The 25,925-nt window shown below is 44.7% G+C and overlaps 2 protein-coding genes and 1 long non-coding RNA gene across 4 annotated transcripts in view; 2 read left to right on the forward strand and 1 right to left on the reverse strand.

Annotated features, from left to right (window-relative positions):
* The window catches only part of LOC112976027 (protein zyg-11 homolog B), a 23,288-nt gene extending 23,045 nt beyond the window's left edge, over window positions 1-243 (reverse strand). The window contains exon 1 of the mRNA XM_026086852.1: window positions 199-243. Within this exon, the coding sequence (XP_025942637.1) occupies window positions 199-228 (30 nt within the window). The 5' untranslated portion in view covers window positions 229-243. The remainder of the gene's footprint in view (window positions 1-198) is intronic.
* Window positions 244-1,982: 1,739 nt separating this feature from the next.
* On the forward strand, window positions 1,983-8,600 carry LOC112976029 (cytochrome c oxidase assembly factor 7). Of its 2 annotated transcripts, XM_026086856.1 has the most exons (3): window positions 1,986-2,138; window positions 2,209-2,349; window positions 3,497-8,600. In XM_026086856.1, the coding sequence occupies exons 1-3, from the start codon at window positions 2,033-2,035 to the stop codon at window positions 3,943-3,945; spliced, it is 696 nt and encodes a 231-aa protein (XP_025942641.1). In that variant the 5' UTR covers window positions 1,986-2,032; the 3' UTR covers window positions 3,946-8,600. The 2 variants fall into 2 exon arrangements, with proteins under 2 accessions (XP_025942642.1, XP_025942641.1); XM_026086857.1 differs by lacking the exon at window positions 2,209-2,349 and having other exon boundaries at window positions 1,983-2,138.
* Window positions 8,601-22,224: 13,624 nt separating this feature from the next.
* Window positions 22,225-25,339, forward strand: LOC112976087. Its single transcript, XR_003256871.1, has 3 exons — window positions 22,225-22,338; window positions 23,311-23,535; window positions 24,442-25,339. It is a non-coding gene; the product is annotated as an uncharacterized LOC112976087 (long non-coding RNA).
* Window positions 25,340-25,925: the final 586 nt, after the last annotated feature.

A 25,925-nucleotide genomic window follows, 5' to 3' on the forward strand; every position in this document is an offset into this window, starting at 1 on the left:
CGGCTCCGAGGCTGCGGCGCCCGCAGGGGCCGGGGCCGGCGAGGGCCTGGGCCTGTCAGCAGCCCCGTGCCACGGCCTCGCGTGGGAGCTTCGCGTCGCCTTCCCGCCGCGGCGCCTGCCCCGGCAACGCTCCGAGTTAGCGCTTATCGGCCGCGCCGCTGGCAGCCCCTTCTCTTTGGGGAACCACTAGTTTCTTACGGTAATATCGATAATCTGCTCAAGCTCCATAGGTTTTGCTTCCCGCAAGGAGGAGAGGCGCTTTGCCACGGACTTCAATACAAAATAATTTGAGGCTTCAGACACAGTCCTGCTGACGAAAACCTCTTTCCCAACAGATCCACGCTATAATTTATTGTTGATGAAGAGAAATGTAGTTATTTTTGTGTCAGGATACAAAGTAAAGAGTGATACATTTACCCCATCCAGGTGAAATGAAATTACAAAGACATCATAGTTAAACCTTTCACGGAGTTGCTGTTTTCATGGACAGCAGCTTTGAATAACATGTGTTTGCAAACCAACATATAAATAAACATTAAGGAAAAACACTATTTTATGTTTCTGCCATTAGATGATGACAATATATTCTACAAATAAAAATATAATACAAACACAATTTTACCTGTTTAATGATTGTATGACAGGGGTCAATTCTAGTCCCGTTGTTTAGATTAGGATGTTGAGGCAGAGAAAATAAATGATGTCCTCAGGATCAGACAAGAACAGAATCAGAAGTCCCCCAAAGTCCTGAATTTAAACGCTTAAAAATCTAGCCTGGTTAGAAGAAATAACTTATATAACTATGGAAACGTAAATTAGCTTAGATAAGTAAAATGAAGAGCTAGTGTTATTATTCTTAGCCCATTCTTTGTTTCTCCCACTTTCTAATGTCTTTCAGAGCTTCCAGTCTCTTCGTTCACACATAATTCCAAATTCACTCCCTCCCTCCAACCCAAGTATCACCAGATACCTTATCCTTACTTTATTTCTCTCATTCCACCTGCATTTATGATAGGAAACACCTTCCTTTCTCCTSTCTGGGCTCAGTGAAAGCTTGAAGAGACAGGCCGATTCCCTGCTCAGCCCTGGTGCGTGGCCTGTCCCCGTCCTCAGGAACCGCAGCAGCGAGGGAGGCCTCGCTGTGCTACTCCACTCCTGGGATGGGGTTTGCTCTGCCGAGCTGGCCCTGCCACAGCAGCAGCATCAGAAATGGCAAAGACAAAATCCCAGCAAGAACGGGCTCTTTGGGGATATAAACCAGCAAACTTGAGAGTTTCTACTGTGCCTGTGCAAACTGAAATTTTTCAAAGCATGATTTTCAGAAAAACAGTCTTGCTGACATAAAAGCAGCTCATCTTCCACAGCCCTTCTCCAGAGCAGAAGAGGACTTGACAGGAAAGTTCTCAGGTATATCCTGATAGATAGATAGATAGATAGATAGATAAATAGATAGATAGATAGATATAATGTATATTCTCTTATTTGCATTCTTGCAGACATGTCAGTGTTTTCGGCTGATACACTTTGAAACACGATCTTCGTTTTGTGTGGCCAGTGTGTGATAACTTCAACCCAAATACTGAAAAGTATGAAAAGTTTTAACAAATAATACGGCAGTAATTTTAACAGCCGTTGTATTTGGAGTTTTGGCAACTTGTCCAGCAGGTGGTGCCATCGGCCCGACCTACAGCAGTCCTGGCAATTAGCTCTGGTTGTTTGTGGACAACCTGGTTTCTTCCTATGGAGCCTCTGCACGAGATTTAGCCGAGTTCTATTTATCCCCAAAACTTGACAAGTCTGCGTTATATTACTGAAATCATTTGGGACAAGATATTGGCAAGTATTCCCTGAAATTAATATTAACTCTGAGCAGTTTGTCACGTACATTTCTAATGTGCTGCTACGCACCTCCGGGCTCCCTGAACATCGGCGGCTCGGCGCTCGGGGCTCCTCCGGGCGCCCTGAGCATCGGCGGCTCGGCGCTCGCGCGGCGCCCTGGCATCGGCGGCTCGGCGCTCGCGCGGCGGCGGCCATGGCGGGGCTGGTGAACTTCGAGGACGAGGAGGAGGTGCGTGGCTACCTGGAGAACCTGCACGTCGAGTACAGCTACCAGTGCTACCGCGAGCGCGACCCCGACGGTAAGCGGCTCCCTTTCCCCTCCCTGCCTCCCTTCCTTCCGTTCCGCGCSCGCTCACCGCTGCCTTGCAGGCTGCCAGCGCCTCGCCGACTACCTGGAGGCCGTGAGGAAGGACTTCGCGGCGGCGGCGCGGGTGCTGCGCGGCAACTGCGAGGCGCAGGGGCACAGCGAGAGCTGCTACAAGCTCGGGGCCTACCAGGCCATCGGGAAAGGTGAGCCGCGCCGCGGTGCGTCTGTGTGTGGCGGAGGTGGAAAACTTCTGTTCTACCGTTTTCAGCCTTTTTCAGTCAGCCAAAGGTCACTGGCACTTCCCTGCGATGTATATTTATCTTACAAGCTCGTGCTCAGAGTTGCAGCATCGGATCAGTCCTCGCAGGTTCCTGTAGCCTGGAAGATTGAGGAGAAAGCAGAAGTCTTAGCTGTGGTAATGGAGCTGTAGCTACTTTTAGAGAGGTCTGCAGCCTGCATTTGTGTTTCTGCAGCTCGGGTTAGAACTAGGAGTGTTTGTTGTCCCGAGTTATCTGCATCTTCTAGACAATGACAATGCAAGGACAAAAAAAATACATTTTCTAGCTTAGAAAATCTTAGTCTATTTAAGATACTCCTTTTGCCACCCAACCAAGTGTATTAGATACAGGATAAAAAAGATCTTATTTTGAGCTCAGTTTAGATTATCTAAACTACTTTCCTCTGAAGAAACAATTTTAAGTTATGTTTAATTACATATATTTTTTACTAGTTATTTCAGTGTAAGTGGTAGGTTTTATCCAGTGCTGAATGTTGCTGTGTCATGTTTTTTAAAACTTGGATTTCTTCCTGTCCTTTTTTTTTTTCCCCTCACAGAAAGTAAGGAAGAAATAAACTTACAGACTGATGACACTGTTTGCAGATACACAAATATGTAGGCCCCAAGTCTGCCAAAGAAGTATCTGCTGGTACAGTGACTGGAAGCATTTACACTAATGACTTTCCTTCCAAATAGCAACACAAGTGAGGAATGTGATGTTGTTACCATAGTTTTAAACTGGTGACAGTGTCAATGTACATATAAGTATACTGGCAGAAAAGTACTTTGCCTAGTGTAAGTTATTTAGGGATCTATGGAGATAGTAGTGGAAAGAGTTTTTTGTCTGCCTGATTACTGTACAATGGAGCAGGATTTCCTAATTTGAGGGCATTAGCAAACCCATTGTAGCCGAGACAGCAGTTGTGTCTCTGAAGTCCTAAACGTTGACTGCAGTATCTACTAATGAGGAATGCTGTGAGCRTCGGGAGGCACGCTGCAAAGCAGAAAGCTCCCATCCGTTCCACGGTTACGCAGCACGTGCTGACTGTAATCTTTGGTTTCTTGGCTGACAGGTGGACTCACCCCAGATTTGAAAGCTGCCTACAACTCCTTTCTGAAGTCATGTGAGAAAGGTGGGAAGAGGTCCATAAATGCCTGCCATAACGTTGGGCTGTTGGCCCACGACGGGCGAGTAAATGATGATAAACCTGACCCCGTTGTCGCTAGAGACTATTACACAAAAGCCTGCGATGGCAATTTTGCTCCTAGCTGCTTCAACCTCAGTGTAATATACCTCCAGGGAGCCCCTGGGGTCCCTAAGGACATGAACCATGCTTTGCAATATTCTCTGAAAGCCTGTGAGCTGGGTCATATGTGGGCTTGTGCCAATGCCAGCCGAATGTACAAAATTGGAGATGGCATTGAGAAGAATGACACCAAGGCAGAAGCTTTGAAAAACAGGGCAAAACAGTTGCATAAAGAACAGAAAGAAGCATCGAGTTCTTTAACGTTTGGGGAATAAAACTGTCAGTTGCAGTTCTTAAAAYTGCAATTTTGCATATCAGGTGAACTTGTTATTTAAATCACATGGGCATATAGTTTTTACTCATAGTAAGTAAATATTCTGTAAGTTTTTACATATGCAAATAAACCTATGTTTTGTGGACACAACAAACACGGTCAACTCTGCTGTCCCTTTATCCACTTTTAAATACATATGTTTTTAGATGTAATGCTTAGATTCCTCCCCTCCTTTAAGGAGGGCAAAAGCTTCTGGTCTTTTGGAAGTTTTTCCCTGTGGTTTCAAGCATGGAGAGCTCTCACTTGTGCKTAATGTTTCAGTGTCAAGGCTTGTGCTAGGACAAGTTTTAATACAAAAAAACATAGTTGCAAGATAATTCAAACTTCCACGTTTAAAACCGTACCCCYGATCTTACAAGCACTTGTGGAACTTTGATAATGTGCACACTTGGATGGTCTGCTCTAAGGCTGCTCAGCGCCAGGATGGTTTGAGAAACTTGTGTCAATTCACTTGCTGAAGTTAACATTTGTTGTCCTAAAATTGTATTAAGACTTGCTGCTTTATTTGCTGTGTCATCAAACTGTCAAAACAACACACATAACCAGGGGAAAAAAGAAATACTTTGTTCTATGCAGAAATACTAATTTGATATCCTACTAAGGTTTTAAACCATATCTTTAATGTCGTATCTTCATCTCAGAAGCTTTGATTTCTTGAATCAGTCTCTAAGTTTTACAGGTTGTTACTAAGTGTAATTCTTTTAATTTTACAAATGGTTATTATTTGATTGTAAATTAACATTATGGAATTGAATTACTGGATATACTTTGATTTCTAAATAATTCAACATCTAAATGGAGTCAAATCAATAATCTTTTGTCCAAGAATAACTTTAGGTGTAAAAAAATTGATTGGGGGGGGAGGGCCAGTTGTGAAAGCTGCTGCATGTTTTTTTTGTGGGGGTTTTTTGGACTTTTTGTTTTGAATATGAAAAAAACTACAGTGGAACACTTTTCCAGCATACAAGTAAAAGCTGTGTTCTGCAGAAGTATATGATTTTGGGAGGGAGTTGTGCTAAGCTGCTCTCTCTTTAAAGGAGCTCTAGCCTACGACATTGCAATAGATTTCTGTTGGGCAACAACCTCTGAACATTGAAGCTGTGCCAGTCACACTGTGAGCCACATCCCTGTGTGCTCCTTTTTTGAAACACCTGCCTGTGCAGACCCYGCTCTGTATGTGCGCCTGCCCGTCACAGGCCAGGAGCACTGATTTGCCCAGGGGGTGCCAGTGCAGACCCAAAAAGTCTCCTTTCTGCTTAACTTCGTGCTTTGCTGTCATACTCMATCTGATTAATGCTTTTTGGTCTCATCTGCCATTTTATATATTCATTTACATTTCTGAACATTGTGATATGAATTTCCTACAACACTGACCTTTTCTTATGGTAAAAAGCAGCTTGTGGTTGCTTGGTGTGATTTTTTATGTACAAATCAAAAATAGCATTACTCAGTCTGAAAAAACAAAAGCCATGGGAACTGACAGTGGGAAATACCATCTTTTTTCTAAGAGTTCATCTCTAACAGAGTTGGCACACAGCTGATGTGGGATGCGGCACTCCTGTGTGAGTGTTGGATGCTGCRCTCGGCTGCGGGATTTGCGGTAGGTGCTAGGAAGAGCTCCTGTTAGCAGCTGGTAGTAACGTGGGTTTGCCAGGCTGAAGTGAACGTTCCCCTCGAAGGAGCAGAGGGAGGTACTGGATACTGGTCTGTGCTGCAATCATGCTATTGAAAAGAGTGTCAGCTTACCTGGCAAGTTAGCAAAATGCACGTATTCGTGTGCTTCTCAGCATGCCCAGCATTTTAACTTGCACGCCGCCTAGCAACAGCTGAAACTAAAGATTGATTTCTGATTAATTTTTACCACATCTGTTAGGAACAATTAATTCAATGTCTTCAATGTCTATGTTTTCTGCTACCTTCTGTTTAGAAAGGCCGATGATATGCCAGAGTTGCGCAAACTGCAGCTGCTTCTTTCTTCCTTCTCTGAGGCCACAGCTTACAAGCAAAGGCCCAGACCTTTCCAATGTGCACAGGAATAATCATGTTGAATGCGATGAGATTGCTGCTCTGTGAGAGCTGGAGGGTAGGTGTTTGCAGCCACTCTTAAGGATTTCTAAATGCATGTGATAGCCTYGGGAGATACATGCGAAAGAAGAAATTTGAATGTCTTCAAATGCAAATGATGAACAATATTGGCAGCCAGTTTCAAGGTGGCTGCACATAGCTTATATTGTGGAGTTATATTACCTCTAGGTTTCCATAATACATGAAATAAAAGGTGTTGTTAACTGCTAGAGAGACATTTTCAGCCTGGGCTCTGACTATTTCTGACAACAGAGTCTTCAGTTGGGAAATAGCTGATGGTTTGGCAGGTGGCAGAACAGTCCCTTCGTGTACCTCCGTTTGGTCATCTCGGGGACTGTGGCGYGCTGGTTTTTAAACACAGCTGAATGCTGAGGATCAGGCAGGTGTTCTCGCTCCACGTGAAACACAAAAATGGGCACACCGTTTTGGGGAGGCAGAATGTGCTCAGAGCAAATGACCTCGTTTGCCTTCTGCTGTTATACAGTGAGAGCGTGACTCTGCTGGACTTGCTTCCAGTTTAAATGCTGGGAGGAAGGCTTCAAGCAGTTTATTTCCTGTTCTCTGAACAAATGTAGGTTTTCAGCCAGTGACTTTGACTGACGGGAATAAGAATGCTCACACGTACATTAAGTGCCTTTTCCCCCGCTGGTTTACTGGTTATGGGCCACATGGCTGTTGAAAAGCTCAGCTGGAGAGCTGGGAAGGCACAGCCAGTGACTGCTGGTGAAACAGCAGAGCTGTGCTTGGCTTCAGCTCCCGATCTTGCTGTTTCAACAAAAATGTGAGGAAGAAAAAGCACTTCTTAGAACTACAGGAATGAAACTGTCTGTATTTTGAATAGAAAGATCCACTGCGACAGATGGAAGTAAGCTTGTGCATTGTAGCGGCAAACAGAACAAAGAGCAGCCATGCAAAATGAGTGATTTCTGAAAATATATATATTCCGAATATAGTATTCACTTTTTTTTCTTCAATGCAAATGTATATAACCGGGAACCGTAACTCGATACAAGCTGTGAATAGCTTGGGTGCTGTGTGAAGCTGCCTGCTGTGTTTGCAGTTCTGCTTAGTCCAGCCTGTCACGGATCCCGCATCTCCTCTGAGCTAACCACCTGCTGTGGCAAGCGCAGATCTCGAGCTCCTTTCRTCTGCTGCTTAACTCTCACAACTTGCACTCTGAAACCATGCTGATTTGGCTCCTTTCGGACACAGAACTACTGTCTTTGGCTTGTACTGTCATCTCTGTTCACTGTGAGAAGTTTATTGAGGCTGCGCGTTGGTCCTGGGCAGCGCCCGTCGCTGTCGGTGATCCCAGGTCTGGGGGGACGTGCTGCTGTAGGCCCTGAGAGTGTGAAGCTTCTCCCTGGCCATCTGGATCCAGAAATGTTACAGTCACTTTTGCATGATTTGAGGCCCCAAAATGGGAGGAGTGGGCATGGCAGTAGGTGTGGACAGAGGCTTCTCTACCTTCTCTGCCCCCAGAGCCTGTAGCTGAAAGAGGCAGGAGGCAGAGGAGCTCCAGTGCTGCTGGACAGCTAAGCTGCAGGGGCAGGGAGGGTTTGAGAGAGCTGCCCCATGCCAGAGAGGAAAAAAGTGGAAGGGCAAGGAATCGCCCCAGATCTCCAGAATTACAGATCAAGTATCCAAGGCAGGAGACCCCCGTTTCAGACAACGCGTGCACACAGGTTTTAAGTACCTTTAGCCTGAATGTTGTTTCTAGCATCTTGCTGACTGATTTGTCAGTGTGTCTGACTTCCACCTGTGCCTGACTACTATAGCAATGCTCTTGAGTGCTCAGTGATCACAATGATTATTCAATTTTACGCAAATTGTTTCAGTTTCTGGCCAGCTTCTGCAATGTGATTTCTGTTATATTTATTTATAACACAGATTTAGGGAACACGGTCCTGACTGATTAGATTTTGGTCTCCAATTAAATGCAGTCGCATACCTGTTCTGCAGCAGCAATCTAAATAACTAGGGCAGTGTATGTAAATGTATTCATGCACCCATGCAATCTCTTATAGTTTTAGTGTGTATAAATATGTGTAAAGCTTGTGATATGTGTGTGTGCATATATTGCCCTAAGTTATACTGCTGACTTAGAACATCAATGTTGTGGCTGTAGTCTGGATAAAGAGCCAGATTTATTATTGAAATAAAAAGTGGGAGAAACACCAATGTGAATCTAGCCGCAATTGAAAATATGTACAGCAGAATAAATTATTGAACAGTCTCACTGAATGCTATTCAGCCAGAGCATGTATGAATTAAAGCAGGTATTTTCAATGTAATAGAACCTGTAACAGGCTTCGTATAAGAGGTATAATTACTGCTGGAATGAAACCCACAAAGGCATAGAKTGATGATAAAGTGTGTACACTATAACGACAGGTGGCAGTATCTGAAAAACATTATTGCATACTGTGGGTATAAGCCTATGGCTCTGTTTTCAGCAGCCTGCARAAAAATTTGTGGTAGTAACAAAAGTGAGATTGTTAACACAAAAAATCACAGTTCATTTCTTACAGCAGCTCAAGAAAATAAAGTTCTTTTAGAAGAAGAGGCTTTGCCTGGTTGTTTGCTAGGTGCTGCYCCGGGCACTTGTCTCACTTGGGGAAAGCAAGTAAACACCACCTCGGCCCAGTGAGGATGCAGTGGTGTCGCGCTACGGCGTTTGAGAAGCCCTRCGTGCAGGAGTAAGCGGCTACAGGTGGCTCGTAGCATTGGAGAAGCAGGTGAAATTTTAAGCCCTCATCTTTCTTTCCACTTTTGTTTGTTTGTTTGTTTATTTATTTTGATGCATGCAGATCCTTAATCCAAACGCTGGACGGGCCGTGCTGATGCAGGCTTTCTTCCACGAGGACTGATGGTTGTCGGTGATCCCTGCGGTGCGCCCAGGCAGCAGCACAACCAGGCACCTGCGACTGTGGACAGCTGGATAAAAGTGGCACACGTTACAGATAATCAAAACTGCATAGAAAGTGCATGCTGCAGTGGGGCTTTTTGAGCCTATTCATAACCCTGGATGCCTCACAGAGGCTTGAAAAGTTTAAATGTTATAAAATAAAACTTTTTGCATAAAATGTGTCAGTACAGAGGAAGGCTCTTTTGCTACATGAAAACACCATCAAAACTGGTTTAAAGTGTGTTGAGGCTCTCTTTGAACAGTTTGCTGCCCAGGTGGGATGCAGCTATATATATATTTTTTGACCCAGCAAATGATGCTGCTGTAACAGATGCATTGGATACGTAAGGCCCTCTCCTGTTAGACGACTCCTCCTCCAGAGTGACAAAGCATCCAGACGGATCAGCCTGTCTCATTTCAGCAGATTACAGGTCATAYGTAGTTAATGATGTTCCTAGCAGTCTATTCTCAACCTGGAGATTATGTTCAAGAGACATAATCAAGATCCATAAAGGGTGAAAATTGTAGTACAAGTCTTGGCTTATAACCACTGTGCTCTCATATTGTGAGGATATTTTCAAAAGGCCAATGTCTGCCTGTTCACTCTCTTTTCCTTATGTTACAGAGGCTAAATTATATGTCCTTCAGGGAAGAAATTGTTCCTCAAAGTCTCTGAGGTCATAAAAAGATAGTGCTAGATAGACGGTCCCAACAGCGCACTTGGAAAKAGGGAAGACCTGCTGGTCTTTTCAGTTTCAGTCGGTCGTATTGCAAATCAAGCAGCCTGTCTCAGCTTCACGGCTCCTAGAATCCCTGTTCTCTCTTTTACTTGTTTGCATTGATCGAAGCACACAGCCGACCTCCTTTAATAAAGCAGCAATCTACTTCAAAAAGAATGGTGTCCAAGTCTAATTAAATACACCTATGAATACCTGGCTGGAAATGATGGAAGCATTCACTGAGGGACAATTTTCYTGCTTCCTGCAGCTGCAGAGAGATCGCTAACGGAGTGTTGGTTTTGTACTGAGGTGTAAAAAAAAAAAAATACTAGTGCCATATCATGTCATGTCATAAATGCCATTTGGATTCATTCCGGACAGCAGATGATATCAGGTAAAGCAGCTGCAAAATATTGTAAAAAGAAAAGCAGACTTGCAGGGGTGGTTCTTTTCTGTGTTACAGTGCAACAGAAGCAGCCCTGCAGCTTGCTTACCTTTCACTCCGCTGCCAGTAACTTTTTCTCTCTGCAACGGGGGGGGTGAAGGTAGTGCGGTGCCTTCTTCAGGCTGCACCCACCCACCCACCCACCCAGCTGGATGGTCTGGGGGACTTTGTATGGGTAATCGCCACACCAAGGCAGCAAAGCAGTGCTCTGCTCCTTATTACGGTACGAGCTCTTTGTTCAGTGTGTAAAGAAAGTCATTCTACTGGGAATTTCTTACTGCTACTACATGAGAGAGGGGAATCTCCCAGGCAGCTCTTCTCCCCCTTTGGTAGATGGCGAAGGAAGAACGTCTCCTCTTTCCTCCCCTGCGCCTGTCAGCATCRTCTTCACCAGACCCTGGACTGGGAACACTCTGCTTGGAGCTGGGCTTTTTCAGGGGTGAAGCAGAAGGAAGAGGTAGGGAGAGGGGCCATGGCACAGAGCAGAAAACAGGCAGTGTATCCTGTTGTATTATTACTGCGATAATTTGTGCTGGGGTAACATCCAGCGATTCGAACCGGGCCCTGATATTAGGTGGTTTGTGTGCACCCACAACGACACCCCCAATGCAGAGAGCCTGCAAGCGAAGATTCAGCAGTCTGCAAGGTCCCTACTATGCGTTTCCATATCAAACTAGTGTCTTGCTCTAATTTTCCAAACACCGTATCAACAGTGTGGCCCAGAATCTACATGCAAAAGAGTTTTCCAAAACTCTTAAGATTTTAATGATCTAATTCTGTGCCAAATTTTAGATACCTAATTTCTTATTCCATATCTGCGGTCTCCCGTTGCTTTAATTCCTCAGTATCAACTTTTGAAACAGACACAATAACCACTAATTGTACTAATTTCAGACTACAGCACATATTTCTAGTTTGTTGTTATTCCCTTCTAATTACACTAATTACAATTACCAGCAGCATAGTAGTTTCAGATATGATGTTTTATACTACATTTTATTTGGCAGTCTTGTTTGTAATATGATTTTGTAATATAGTATTGTTTATAATCTTCTTTCCCCTGGATCAACTAGTAAGAAATTTGTATGATATGGATTGGTAAAATTGAGGCCACTTTGGCAGGRTTATTTCAAATGGAGATTTGTGAGCAGCATAATTATAATGCGTACATGCACGCTAATTCCTGAGTATCTTGGGAGTTCTCTATAAGATGTGATTCTATCTATGGAAAACTGAAATACGGTGCTTTAAACATACCCTGGAGGGTTTTCTTAGCAATCAAGAGACTTCTGGTAAAAACCCCTGCACGTTTATACAGCACTTGTCACCCAGAGCATTCTAGTGCACTTCACTGAGTGAATCACAAGAAATGCAGAATTGCTTTTTAGCTCACAGAGCCATTACAGAGCAAGTCAGGACAGGAAAGCCACAGAGGGAAAATGCTAATTTGGCTATGATGTAATTCCCCAATTTGAAGTTAGGGCTACCCTGCGCTCCTGTAAAAAAAAGGAAAAAAAAGTCCTTATTCTGATAGCCCTCTTTTGACACTTGATGGCTCGATCTGAGCATTTCATTATTTCATGATTTTTGGAAAAAAATGCTGAAGGAAGGGGAGCAGATTTCCTCCCAGCTCTCCTGTGACTGGAAGCGCCCCATCCTCGTGCAGGGCTTCCTACCCCAAAAATTCTAATCGCTTTACAAAAAGCCTGCAAACTCCTGGGAAGAAAATCTGTGTTCTCTCTCTAGCACAGAGAAGGAGATCAAGGCCCTGAGTGGTTATTGACTCGTTTAAGACCACACAAGGTCAGCAAGGGGGCCAAACGCATTTGCATTTTCCAAACAGTATTTCRAGTGGCCAGGACTTGGAACTTGTCAGTTTTTTACAAGCCAACAAGCGCTACRCTGGGGAACTTCCCTTGGAATGTTATTCTGGTGGTATTTGTGGAATATTATTCCRGAAAGACGCAGTAGCCACCTCAGCGCAAGTGCCATTGCTAACCGAAGAGAAAACAAGAAGCGGTGGCACTGCCAACAGCGTAAGCAGCCTGCTGTGGCYGAAGGTAAGTTATTTTGTGTGGCTTGTTAAGCGGAGCATTTTCTCCATTGCATTGTGTGGCTTATTTGTTCTGAAGTTGACACCAAAGAAATACATAGTGTCTTGGTTTTTATGTAGGCTGAGAYAGAGTGAAGTCAGCTGTCACAGGGACCCGAACCTGCCTTAAATTGGCAGCTCGCACACCATGGTATTTACTTTGAACAGACCTTGGCCCTCAGGGAGGCTATGTATAAATTGGTGTAAAAAGCTTTAGATCTTTTTGGAAGGCCGAGCTTACTCTCAGCTCTTTTGGGCTTGGTTTTGTAAGTTTTCTGTGCTCCTCRGGATTTGGGCTGGTGTTGGAGGGCGCTAAGGACCATCGCACCGACATAGTTACAAAARCCACAAAGTGAGGCTTTTGCTCTTTTCTCCCTTTCCCCTCCATGCTCCTTACAATTTTAGCTATATTTTCACAGAGACCAGGCTTTGAGTTTTAAACCCTTTGTAAATTCACAGAACTGAATTTCCCCAAAGCCTAACTGCTGCCGTGTGGAGAGGGAGAAGTTTGAAGTGTACAGTGGTGACATGGAAATTATTTATGAAAGTGTGTACCTGGATATTTATAATGTCCCCTCTGAATGTATGTGTGACTGAGGACTAATGAAGTCCAAATCTGAAAACTGACTGGAGTTTTAGTCATCTGCCTCTTTGCATTCACATATTAAATCTCTTTTGCTTATTCCACCTCTGAAGTCCCTCCTGTAAAAATATGCAGATCATTTATCTCATGTCCTTAGAGTCCATGTAGCACCAAAAAATGCAAAGAGGATGCACCCCCAATGGATGGTACATAAGGAGGGGTTAGTCGAGTCTAATGCATGTGTCATGCTGTGTATAGAAGTTATTTTGCGCATGATCCCATTGCCTTTGCCACTAGGGGAAGGGGAGGGATAGAAACGCCCAAAGATACCGTTAGACTCACCAAGATGAGTCACCAGCTTTTAGAGAGAACTGGAATGGAAGAAGGGTGAATGGAGTCTTGCATTTAATTTCCTAGAATATAATCCCAAATCAGATCAAATTAGCTCCTAGATACCCGCAAAGGGTCTGGACAGCCTGAGCTGGAAGTCATTCTGCAAGTGCAAGATCTCACCTGTTAACTCCTGTGCAATCCCTACTGGGTGAAGCTCCTGGCGGGAGCACGCCCAAGGCGCTGATGCACGTGTGCTGTTGCACTTATCAAACACGGGCCCGCACGGAGTCTGCATCCCAGACGGGCGGAGGAGCYGAGGGCTGGAACAGAAACGTGGGCTTTCATCAGAGATGACTTCTTCTCTGGCTGCAGCCGGGGCTGAAGCAGGGCACGGGTGCACATGCACAGAGGCCTGATTTTGGAAGCTGAGCAGATTTTCTAGTTGAGGCTCAGCTGTGCATTTGTTTGATCGCAGTAGTTTGAAGCATTCCCAGAACCCATTAAAGGCTGAAGAGCGCCCCGGCACTTTAGATTGCAGGCAGTCTAAGTGCTCAGAATGGATAAAAGATTGGTGACAGCCATTTATATTAAAAAAAAAAAAAAAAAGCACACACACAACAAACCCCAAATGTTCTCATGAGCTGGCGAGCCTTTTGTGTGCTGTCCTCTCCACATGCTCTTCAGCTGTGTTTTTCTTGTTTTCACGTGGGAGGACTGTTCCCTTGGCTACCAGAGCTGGCCTGTAATGGTTGGCATTTGGGCACTCGGAGCTGACAGGATGTAAACATTTCTGTGTGTCTCTTGTTCCTGCAGGAACCCAGGGCACACAACTGGAAAAGGAAAGGTTTCTGGCAGGCAACGGCTTCGGGCGATCCCGTTGCATCCGAGGAGACGTGGCCCCRCTGCCGGGTGGGTCCGAGCCCTTCYTGGTCAAGGAGCTGCCCCRCACCCTTCCCTCCCGGGCGCTGCTCCTGCAGGCGTCTGTACGTCTGCCGGCCACGGTCCTTCCAGAGGAGCGATAAGAGGAGGTGAGGTGCTCTAAGCAAACGTATTTCTCACCAGCCACGTGAACCCCCAGGCGCAGTACGCTATGAGGCATAACCTGCACAGCCACCCTGGCGCTAACAGGAGGGGCAGGTCACAGCCGACTGCTGATACCCGGCAGCTCCGATCAGTACCGCTCAGCCTTCCTTGGCTTGCTCTATTAAAGACATCGTGGCTTCCACATGGGAGGACGAGAATGGTCTCGTCTCCTCTCGAGACCTCAAGGTCCCGTCTTCATTTGCCATCAGGTGTTCCATGAAACTCCATTTCATTAACGCTTCCACACAACAACCTTTGCAGAATTACCTGCTCTTTGTAGTCCCGCCATAGCCTGAGCCTGCTCTCATTGAAATCGCTGTTATGCTGAGGGACTCAAATACATCTTTTTCTCTAGTTAAGTGCCTGGAGCAAACTAATGTCCTTCCGCAGCCAAGAAACGCAACAAAGGGACCCTGATTCAGAGGGCAAGGTGAGGTTGGCAGTCTCTATGGAAACCCCAGAACAGCCTCATGAAAGGACAGACAAGGAAGCAAGAACGCAGATCTATCAACCAGATGAACAGAAACCGTAGGATCTGACACAAGTTGAGAAAACRAGGCAGTAAACTTGGCAAGTTGAATGTTGTAAGTTCGGTATCTGGGGCCCTGGTGAGGACTCGGTGGTGATCTCTTAATAGATAATTGACAAATTCTGTGGCACAGCTGGACCAAATATTGACACCTCTGATATATATTGGGAGAAGAGAAGGAAGAGTCACAACCATACAAAGACCATGCCTGTTTTATATTTTTTCTTCACGTGTTTTCTGCTGCAGCTACACCAGATGCAAATAAGAGAAAACCTGAAAATTTAGGAATGTGCCTGTGTTGTTTGATGTACATGCTAAGTGATCTGTCTTTGTAAGCAGGGCCCCTGGCTTTGAGCGCCTGCCAGAAAGGCTCAGAGGACAGAGAGAGCAGCTTGGGGCAGCCTTCGTGATGGGATGAAGAGGAACACGGGAGGCACTGGTGGAGGAGCCGAATTCAGAGGTTTAGTTGTTTTCCAGGAATCTGTACCATTCTTGCAGGGTTCAAGAACAGAGGGAGCTAATTGAAAGGTTTTCTTGCTGAGCCTGCATGCCTGGCTTTGCACCGCTTGCTGGGAAGATGTGGGGGCTGAAACCTCTGTGTTCAGAGGCCGAAGAGGTTCAACTGTAGGGTCTTGCTGCTCAAGAAGTGTTACAGTTCTCCTTTTTTTTAGCATGTAGGAGCCATAACCAAAGAACTACCCCATTAGAGCGGTGGGTCCAGTGAGTGGGTCCATCTAGTGTAGTCAGAGAGTGTAGATGTGCATGGTTGCAGTCTCCGGCAAACTGCTGTTCAACCCTTCACTTTGACAAGATACACTAGACTTATCCTTACCCTGGGGTGCTGATAAAGCAGAGTAACGCGAGCAGCTGCCCTCAGCCCCTTTGGGAGTGCTGGTTCCTTGGGGAAGGTCGGGACTCACCAAGTGTCTCCCGTGTAGCAGGTGCTGGGCAGCCCCGAGAGCCGGGGCGCAGGTCCTGCTCTGGCCCCAGCGCCTGCTGGAAGAGCCCCGGGACCATGTGCCAGGTCAGCACAATACAATTTTAAACCACACAGGTTTTGCTCTGAAACTAACTTCTTTAATACTGACAAGCTCCAAGAAACCTTTCGCTAAATGGATCCAGCCATGACCATCCCCACCAGAGCCCATGGGAGCACGACCAGGGCGGGAGAGGCTCGGACACGGCTGGGCGTCAGCAGTGACAGTGAGACCACGCTGCGTAGAGGAGGCCACGCTTTCAGGTCATTGTAAAAGCTAGATGTGAAGAAGTAGTCAGTGTTACTCTGGAATATCTGCCACCACCCCTTGGAATAGAGCTCGCTTGGCACTTCTGAGGGCGCTTACGCAAACTCACGCTGCAAAAGCAGTAACGGAGCTGTTGTATAACTAACACTGCAATCCAGCCTGGCCTGCGCGAGTTCTGCCCGGGAGCTGCTTTTATTCCTGTTTGGCTGAAAGCCTGAGACAGAGCCTGAAAATAACATCTACCGTAACCTCCAACATCTCTTTCGACATCTCTTTCCAACACCTCTTAAACCACAGCACTTTCTGAAGAACAACATCTGCTCTTCTCAGTAATAAATATCCCATCTTGCTCTCCTCGCCTCCGACCATTCCCCTGCTGAAGCACTTTCATTTTTGGTTAGTGCCGCTACTTCAAAACTCRGCCGGGGTCTCTCCTTTCGCCTGCTGATAACCGCTGCCCTGGCAAGTCAGCCGTACCRCGCTCTCCGCTGCCTGTGAGGCTGCTGGCGCGGCTGTGCTCGCCACAGGTTGAACCACAAGGAGCACTGCTGCAGCAGGTCTTGCGCGGGTAATTCACGCCACTATGGACTGCGTGCACCCCTGTTCACACGCAGCGGGTACGTACTGATGCCTAAAATCCAAGGGGAGACATCACCTTGAATTTATATACAAACATTGTATGTTTTATGATAGATCCTGTATATAAAACATTACATCTAGCTGAACAGGCTGCATCTAAAATCAACTTTTACTTACACTCTGCAAATTCAATGGAAGTCAAGGTAAGCCCATCTGTTTTCACTCCCCTGAGACTAATGTTGCTTCCACTCTTCCCTTCACACGAGTTCATCACTTTCTCCCTTCAATGAGAAAGCTGGCAAATGTAGCAGCCCTGGAGTTTGATTAGTGGCACTCAGAGGACATCCACACCTGTAGGTAGGCAGGGGGAGGCTTTTCAATTAAGAATGGATTTTAAGAACACAATGTCCCTGTTTTAAAAGGACAAATGCACCCTTCAAGTAATAAAAGCTATAAAATTAATTTATAGGGGGTTGTTCTTCAAGGGTAGCAATGTTGTCAGAGAATGAGGCATCTTAACTGTTGAAGGGATTCAGCTCTCCTATTTGGAAATAAACATATCCAATCTCACTCAAGGAGTACCAGGGTTTTTTTCAACGGCAGCAGAATAGAACAGCCAGTGCTCATCGTCTGCCCCCAAATGGGTCCATTTTTCTTGTTAATGTGCCCATAAAGCAGCAGTGAATCGGTAGCCTTGAGCAAGCCTCAACCACACTGAACGGCCTTCAGCTTCTCCTCTGCTCCTTTCAGCCTGCTTTTCAACGCGCATGAGCTGGGGAAATAACACCATCGTGCACAAACTCGAGGGCAGGCCCAGCAGCAAAATAAAGGTGGGCTTGAAGCTCAGGCTGGCTGCAGTATCCCAGCCCTCGCTACCTGCTGATCTCCCCGGGCCACGCGACGGCCCTGGGCCGCCTGCCGCCACGAGGAGCACGAGGCCTGCGCTGCCGCCTCGCACAGTTGCTCTTTGCCTTCTGCTGCAAGGACGAACTCACGGAAGTTGCTGCTGACGGCGCTGGGAGCAACGGGGCTCCTGAGAGCAGAGTAGGTCCCACCAAAACCCCACTGATAATGCTCTGGGTTTCTTCACACTTTCCAGAAACAAACCCTTGCTGTTAGGTGCCTGTGCTCCTAGGCAGATGTCTAAGAGGTCTACAGCTTGCAGTGCGAAGCGCTCGTGATAGAGGAGGAACAGAGTTTTCTTTCTGAAAAATCAAGGCAGGGGGTGAGACATGCAGGTGGCCGAGGAAGGTTTACGCAAAAGCTCTGCCAAAAGCAGTGGTGGGAGAGGAAGGGAAAGCCCTATTTGTCTTATTCTAACACATCTCCAGGGTCTGTGGCATGGGGGGCCTGCACCTAACACAAAAGCAGCCCTGAAAGTACTGAGGCAGGGCTGTCCATGGGGAACCAGGATGAYAATTTCTGAAGAAAGCAGAATTGCAAGGAAGCAATGCCTAACAGACAAATGTTTTTTATTCATGCTGTTTCCAAGTCYTTATTATCATTAGTACTTGCTTAAATAAAAGACTTGGAAGAAAAATCCTCCTTGATGGTTTAGCTTCCTCACCCGTCAGTTAAATCCTAAGGATGTTTCTGCTTCTTATGTCTCAAGCCCCCAGCAAAGGCAAGTGAAGGCAAGAATTTATATTCCTGTTACATCTAGATTTAAACTGTAAGCAGAATTAACAACATTTACAGGGCTCTTTCATATGCTGTAAGAAAAGCTTAGAAAAGTACATCTGTGCATTTCTGTTTCCTTGTCATATTGTCTTTCACCTCTCTGCTTCCATTTCCCTAAATAGAAAGATAATAGAATTAATCTATTCCTTGGCGCTCTTGTGAGGATTCATCAGTTAATATTTATGCAGCAAAATGGAATAAGTGCTGTAAAAGAGCTAAACACCATGATTGTTCTCTCTCTTCATTAGCACATCATGTATGTTGCAAGTAGACCAGATACAGAAATTAACTGTCCTCAGCGTAAGGCAAGTGAGACAGGTAACGTGACGGCTAGATAGCCACTAATTAAAAATATGTACTGTGGTTGACTTCTGCATCTAACAAAACAACCTGCTAAGTTTTGCAGAATGAAATGCATTTCTTTACTCATTTGAGCAAGTTCTGCGTGCAGCAAAGAAGCTCTAAGAATATGTCTAAATTAAACATGCTGCACATTGCCATGTGAGATGTGCTTTGGAAAATACACATGTACAAATAAACACAGGAAATGAGATCTGCAGAGAAACATCGAGGAGGCTTCAAGATTTTAGGGTGCAAAATCTATCATCTACTGCTTCTGTTCAATTCCTCCTTAACAAGCAGCCACTGCGGGAATGGATAGCCACAGAGGACTACAGCAATAGCCCATCTAGAGCTCTGTGCCTGGAAACATCCTGTGGTGGAGGCAAAAAAATAGAAAGAAAAATTAAAATCAGAACAAGGACTGATTTTTTTCATTACCAACAAAGAAAAGACCCATCAGTGCCCAAGGCTCTACTCCTGTGTGATCATTTACCTCTTCACCATGGCTCTGTAAAATGCTACGTCCTCTTCTGGCAATGTTTTACATCTGGGCAGGCAAACCTGATGGAGCACAAAGTGTCTCTGCAAGCTTAAAGACATGCTCTGTCCATCAGCTGTCCTGAGCTGCAATGCTCTGAGCCCGATTTGCAGAGAGAAGCCCCCCACTCCCTGCAAAGGCTGACGGGGAGCCATGCACCCCGCACTAGTTCAAATGGAGCGTGTTGCAGCAGGGGCATATGCTGCACAGCACTGTCATTTGCAACTGGCTCCACCTCTGCTGCTACTAGAGTCACTAGGTCCCATTTCCATGGTCCTTTTGGTGCAGTGGTTTAGATTTAGTCATAAGATCATGAAAGTCTTCTCATTTGGCCCATCTCAAAGCACAGCTGGTGGTTGTGTTTTCACATCTGTCCAGAAAACCTTGGGTTTTGCTTTTGGAACAGCTTGCCCTCGCTTAGAAATTGTTCATAATGCAGCAAGGGGATATTTTCTAGCTGAGGCTGGCATGAAATGTGCAAGTACTTTTGCTGAAATCGTTTAATAGAAATAGGCTTTTTATACTGCATCAGAGTCTGACAGAAAATTGCTGCACTTCTCTTATCGAAATGTTGCAGGGCAGTAATCATAGCTGCTGTCTGCTCAACTGTGGGTATGTCAGCAAGGGTGCAAGGGGGAACAGAGAACTCTGTGCAGTTTCTTGAAACTGAAATCCTTATTTGGGGAAATAAAACACATATGGGACTACTAAAATCTGGCTGTGAAACCCATTTTGTTTTTCTTTTCCAGAAATAACAACTTCACAATTCACATTCTGCTGGACATGACCTTCATTGAGGGGAGGTGACTTTTATTCATGCTTATACAGATGGGGAGTTGAAGCACCTTCCCGAGAAATGCCATACCCATTTAAGAGTGGGTTTTCCTCAAGGGACTAAGCCCCCGATAAGTGTTGCCTGGAGTGGCTGAGTGCTCTGCAGGAGCAGCCCCTTCCTGCATCCACCTACGTCACAGCAGCCTCCAGTCCCGCTCTTCTACCCTCCAGCTACTGCTGCTCCTCTCCCAGGGTGACCCCATGTTAGCTGACTTGCAAAATGGGAATCCTTGTCACTGAAGGACATGAAGATGGGCCAGTTCTGTGGCATTTTGTTCATCAAGGAGCATCTCCCACACCAACCAATTGATTAAAAGCTTGCAACTAGAGAAGGAATAAAGGTTGTGGAAGAAAAGCAAGTTCTCACAGCACCTGGAATTTAAGGATTTGCCCATCCAGTTGGAGATCACTGAGGCCTGTTTTACTGGCTGAAAGTTTTTGCATTATTATTTCTGCAGTAAAACCTAGGACACCTTCTCTCTCACCTTGATCATGGTCCCAGGTACTGCAGAGACTACTGTAGGATGGGACATCTCACACATCGTGGTAAATGCTAAGGAAGGATGTGCCTCTGAGAAAATGTTTGAAATGTAACATGCCTGTATATACATACATCTGCTCCCCAAGATGGCTTTAAATGATATCCTTTATCCTGCACAGTATTCCTCAGCAAAAAGTCCCTTTTGCCCATTGGCACAGATAATGAGAATGGTCATTACCTTAGGCATAAAATGGAGGCAAAGCTTCCTGGAATGAATCAGCTTCTGAAAGGTAACCTCCCCTGACTCTCCCAGGACTGTCTTCTCTGCGGCAGTCCTGTTTGAGGGAGCTATTCCCACCTGCTTTCAGATTCAGACCTCTGGAGCATATGAAGCACTGAAGCAATGATAGCACAGCAACTCCTGCATCCCTGCTGAGGAGAAGAAATAATGACAGGCTCTCTGACACAGCACCATGGTGTAGTAATTATGTATAATTTTTATAATGTATGTATACGTATATGTATAATTTTTATGTATAATTTTTAAAATATAATGAGAAGTTCTGCCTGTGTCTCTCCTCAATGCTCTGCGGAGCTTCCAGATGGCAGCTGTGGGTGACCAAGCCCCCGAAAACCTACCTGCTCCATGCTGACGGGCTAGCAGTCCTAGCAGGCAGGGTGCAAGTCACTGGGATCCTGTGGGAAGAAAAGCACCTTTGAAAGTGTAAATTATACAAAAGTACACCAAGGAAAATATGGGCTTTTCACTAGTGTAGAGGCCTTACAGTCAGGAAATTGGGTTTTGTTTCCTGCTTCTGCCACAGATGTCTTGCAAGATTCCTTTCTCTTTATCTCTGTTGTACATCCTGTCCTACATGGAAAATAAACCTTCGTCTGTCACAGAGGAGACGGGAGGGTTAAGAGGGGTTGAGAACTGCCARGGTACCTTCCCAGGTCTACTCTCGCTTGAGTTGCCTGAGCAGCGCAGCATTAATCACTCTCTGCATCAAACTGACACCCCCACCGCATGCTTCCCCCTGCGTGCAATTGTCCTGCCAGGACAATGCCAGGATTTGGGATCATGATGGAATTGCCTCATCTGGAAGGAGGAGAGCTGGACCGTGACGGAGAAGCAAAGATACCCTTCAGAACAATAAGGTTTTACAGGTTTACCTGTTCCACTAGCTCAGATTTCACTGCAATGTGATTACCCTTGCTCATGAAGTGCTGCATATTTTAGACTAGGTTTTATGTTAAACCCATGAACCATTTAGGTAGTTTCATTCTGGGGATTTAGAATGTAATTGGCACATTTCAAATTTTGAATTATTTAAGGCAAACTGATAGTTTAAGTAAAGGTTCATAAGCTACATTTACACGTGGATGCTGATTCTACCTTCTGTTCAAAATCCAAGCTCAGACCTAAAGGAGGCCAAATCTGTCTCGCAGGTTGTGATTCAGATCAGTATTCAGCCTTCAGAAAAGACAAGCATTTTAATGCATTTTAAATGAAAGAGTCAAGTCTGGTTGGGGAAGAAAAAAAAAAAACCATCAGCTACCAATCTTTTGTTATATTATCAGTCTGCTTGCTACTAAATCAAAGCCAGATGTGTTGATTAATAACAAAGATTTTCTCTCTAGGGATATCTGTCTAGCTGATGGGAACTAATTACCCCTGACACAGACAGCTGTCACAAAGAAAATTGAACCTTTTCTTGTTCTCATCATTTGAATTTCAGGAATGTCCTAAAGGAAGAGGAGGAAGAATTCCTGCTGAATGCTGTCCTTCAGTTTGTCTCGCCTTCTCCTTTCAATAGGAACAATTACCAGTGAAAAGCAGTGAAAACTGCAGACGGCATGTAAGAATAAGTGTAATTTGCATTTATGAAACAAACAGGTCCATTTGCCATGGAAAAGAGCTAGTAAAAGAAACTCAGTGAAGCAGGCTGGTTTTGCTCAAAGGCAGCCTTAGCATTAGAAGTCTGACCAAAATGGTCAGAATATGATGGTCAGACGAGAGAAAGCTCTTTTCTTTGAGTGGACCGTGACATTGCTTTACCTGCTCTTTCTGTTTCAGAACCACTCCTCAGAGGGGCCTAAACTTCTGTGGTGTTCAGAATGTTTCCAGATAAGAAAAAAGACAATTGAGAGAAAATACAAGTTTGACTTGACTTTTTATGATCCTAATACATCAACTGTTTTCCTTTCTCTTTTTATATGTCTTTTGGTAATGCATAAATGCTTTGGGACACTCAGACAAGGCAAGAAACATTTGATGCAGTATCTGGATCACATTCCTTTAAAATAGCCATCTATAGTTTTAATGAACATTTCAATCTTTCTGAGCCTGAGGCACCTCCTCATACAACAGATTTTCATGATACTCCAGCAACGCCATCCTACAGCTCTCATGGGATGTCACCCATATCTTTCACTTTAAACACTAAGTGCCTCCCCGCCTGCTACTCTCAGTTAGAAGTGCACCCAAGTACCAGAGCCACCTGCCTCCTGGTGCTGTGCAAATGTCTGATTGCTTTGTTAAAAAGCAGAATGAGCTAGAAAAGAGTCATGAAGCAAAGTTACCAACTGCTTTCATGATGGGTAATTTGGGATCCTTGCTTACTTATATCGCTACCAATGGATGGAGGTTTTTTGCTGATTTTAGTGATGCTGGATTGATATAGTATCAAAGTGTGAGTTGACCTGCATTTGATAAATTCCATATACATTTGTGGAGACAGTGAGAGATGGACAAGATCTTTATGTTTTTCTTCACTTCTCACTGTTTGCCTATTGTTAATGGTAAGCATGCTGCAATCTTGCAATTTCAGATTCATCTCACCTACCTATAAACATCTGAATGGTAGGACTCTGCTCCAAGACAGCCACCAAGGTCCTCTCCAATGGCAAATGGCAAGAATGCATGTTGCTGCAGGGCAAGACATCTCTCCTGGGCCAAGATGAATTGCTGTGTGGTGGTTACTGTCTCTATCGGCTAGAGGAGTGTAGATGAATAGCTGAAACCAGACGATTAATTTTTAGATAGTTAAAATAAGGTGAGACAAATCTACCCTTTACAGTTGTATCCATTTTGCTTTGCTTTTAAAAGATCTGCTTGGTTTTACAAAACTTGAACAAGTTTTTTTGCTTTCAGGACAAACTCACGAAAATTTAAGAAGAAACTTCCCCTGTTGGCACATTATTATTCTTCCTTAACCATCTATTGCTTTTTTTTTTTTCTCCTTCCTGCAAAGCACCTGGTATTGGCCACTCTGAGATAGCTGCTGGATTAAAAGGAACCTTTGCAAGGGTTCAAGATAGTGATTCAGCAATTCTGAATTGAGCATTTCTGATGATTGGAACGAATACTGAATCACGCACCCACCACAGACACTCACACTGTTGAGAGTTCACATTTGTCTATTCCTTGCCTTTCCTCAACTACCAGCTCAGAAGGATGTCTTCTTTTCCACCAGTCTATGTTGCAAGGAGGCAAAGTGAGACTCGTGTTGGGCTGCCTCTTCCCCTGGTTGGCTTTTGCTTCTAGCAAGAAAAGCATAGGCAAAACCCTACTTTTACCTAGTGCTCTATTTACACAACAAACCATAGCAATCCTTAACTAGAACTGCAAACAGAAAGGAGATCCTATCAATTATCACCATTACAATCAATTATGCAGTGAAGGGGGAAAAATGGACTTCTAAAAATAAGAGACTAATTGTATCAGGAGTTGTTAATTGCAATTAATTTGACTGCAGGACTCTCAGAGGAATCCAGAATGGAGAACCATATGTTATAGTCCACATCTGAGTACGGCAGGGTTTGGGAGGTGGGGTTTTTGGGTTTTTTTGCTAATGTAAGCTTAAAATTAGTCTAGTTCATATTTAAAAAATCATCACATTTTTAACCTAGGGCATTGCATGATCGCATCTTATTTTCTCACTGTATTTATCTCTTTCCAGCTGCAGGCAGGCAGAGTCCTGGGAGCTGCGAGCATACAGGCAGGGGGCAGACGTCCGTGCATGCCTGTCAGGGCTGTTCTCTGCTGGACAGAAGTGACAAAACTGCCCAAGTGTTTCACTAACTCCCTGGTGAGCAGTATGATTTAAAAAGTATTTCAAGAGGAATTACAAGGAATTAAAGACCACTGAGCCTGACATCTCTACCAGGCAAACAACCTGGAAACAACCGCAAACAACTGAATCAACAGGCAAACGTGGTAGAGCAGGAAGCTGTCAGCGTAGCTCTTGTAGAGAGAAGTCGCCTCCCAGATCCGTGAGAGCTCCTGGAGAAAAAACACGGCAAAGCACTCGGCTTGCCCAGCCTTGTTACCAGTGTGAAAAAGAGTCACCTGTGCATTAAGACCAGGGAGGAGCACAGCGGGGAAGTGGTCCCAGAAACCAAAGAGCTGCGGTGGCAGGCAGGGAGGAGGCAGAGGCCAGGTATGGTGACTGGTGCAAGCCTAGTGGCGAAAGTCGAAGGTGGTAAGAGGAGGGTTCCCAGCAGAAACTGGGAGCAGGATTGCATAACGAAGTTATCACACAGACATGATGAAATAACTAAAAGTCAATGAGATCATGCTAAAAAACAGTAAACTCAGCCTCTTAATGAATTCTTAACTATTCCAGTACCACTGCTGCTCATATGCATAGGAGAAGGCTTTTGTTTTATAACAATAAATGATTTACTGGCTAGCCTCCTCATCTACTCCTTATTTGCCATTTAAATTAACGGCATTTGTCTTTCCTTTAAAGAAATGGTTATTGCAGCTTTCCCATGCTGGCAAAAGAAAGATGTCTATTGTTCTTCATGATATTACTATCATTTAAAAAAAGTCTAAGCTGTTTTCTTATTCACTTGAGCAAGGAAAATGAATAGCAAAAATGATTTACATTTGCATTGCATAAAATAAAGATGAAGTCACATTGTGGAGTCTTGATATATACTTAGAGAGCATTTTTTAAATTCACATATTCCAAAAACGTAGATATTTACACTGAGGTTCAGTAGCTTGTTCACAGTAGGATAATTTCCTTCATTATTTATATTGCTTGGCTACTGGAATAATACGTTTTCTTCTCCTTCTTGCAAGATTCTGGGTAATTTGAAAGGAACCTAGTCAAATATTAGTTCCTGTGGATATAACTCGCTGGTCAGTGAGTATTATAAGCTTTCTTGTGTCTTGCCCACAAAAGATAGATAAGAATTTTATGCCCCGTGTTACAGATGGTAACATTTTTAGCATAAGCTGCAACAGCTCGGTCTTTATCTTTGGAGGTTTCTGGTTCAGTCCCACAGGAGGACTGCACACAGCCCTTAACATAATCTGACACACACATTAAAATGCTGTGAATTAAAGCTAACTTAAAAATTCAGGAGTAAAGTCAAAGTAGCCTACTGCCCGACTAGGCCTGCAATACTAGGTATAGCAGCTTACCCATCATTT

The sequence above is a fragment of the Apteryx rowi genome, unplaced genomic scaffold (assembly GCF_003343035.1).
Source record: "Apteryx rowi isolate R43461 unplaced genomic scaffold, aptRow1 scaffold_7, whole genome shotgun sequence".
Taxonomy (NCBI): Eukaryota; Metazoa; Chordata; class Aves; order Apterygiformes; family Apterygidae; genus Apteryx; species Apteryx rowi.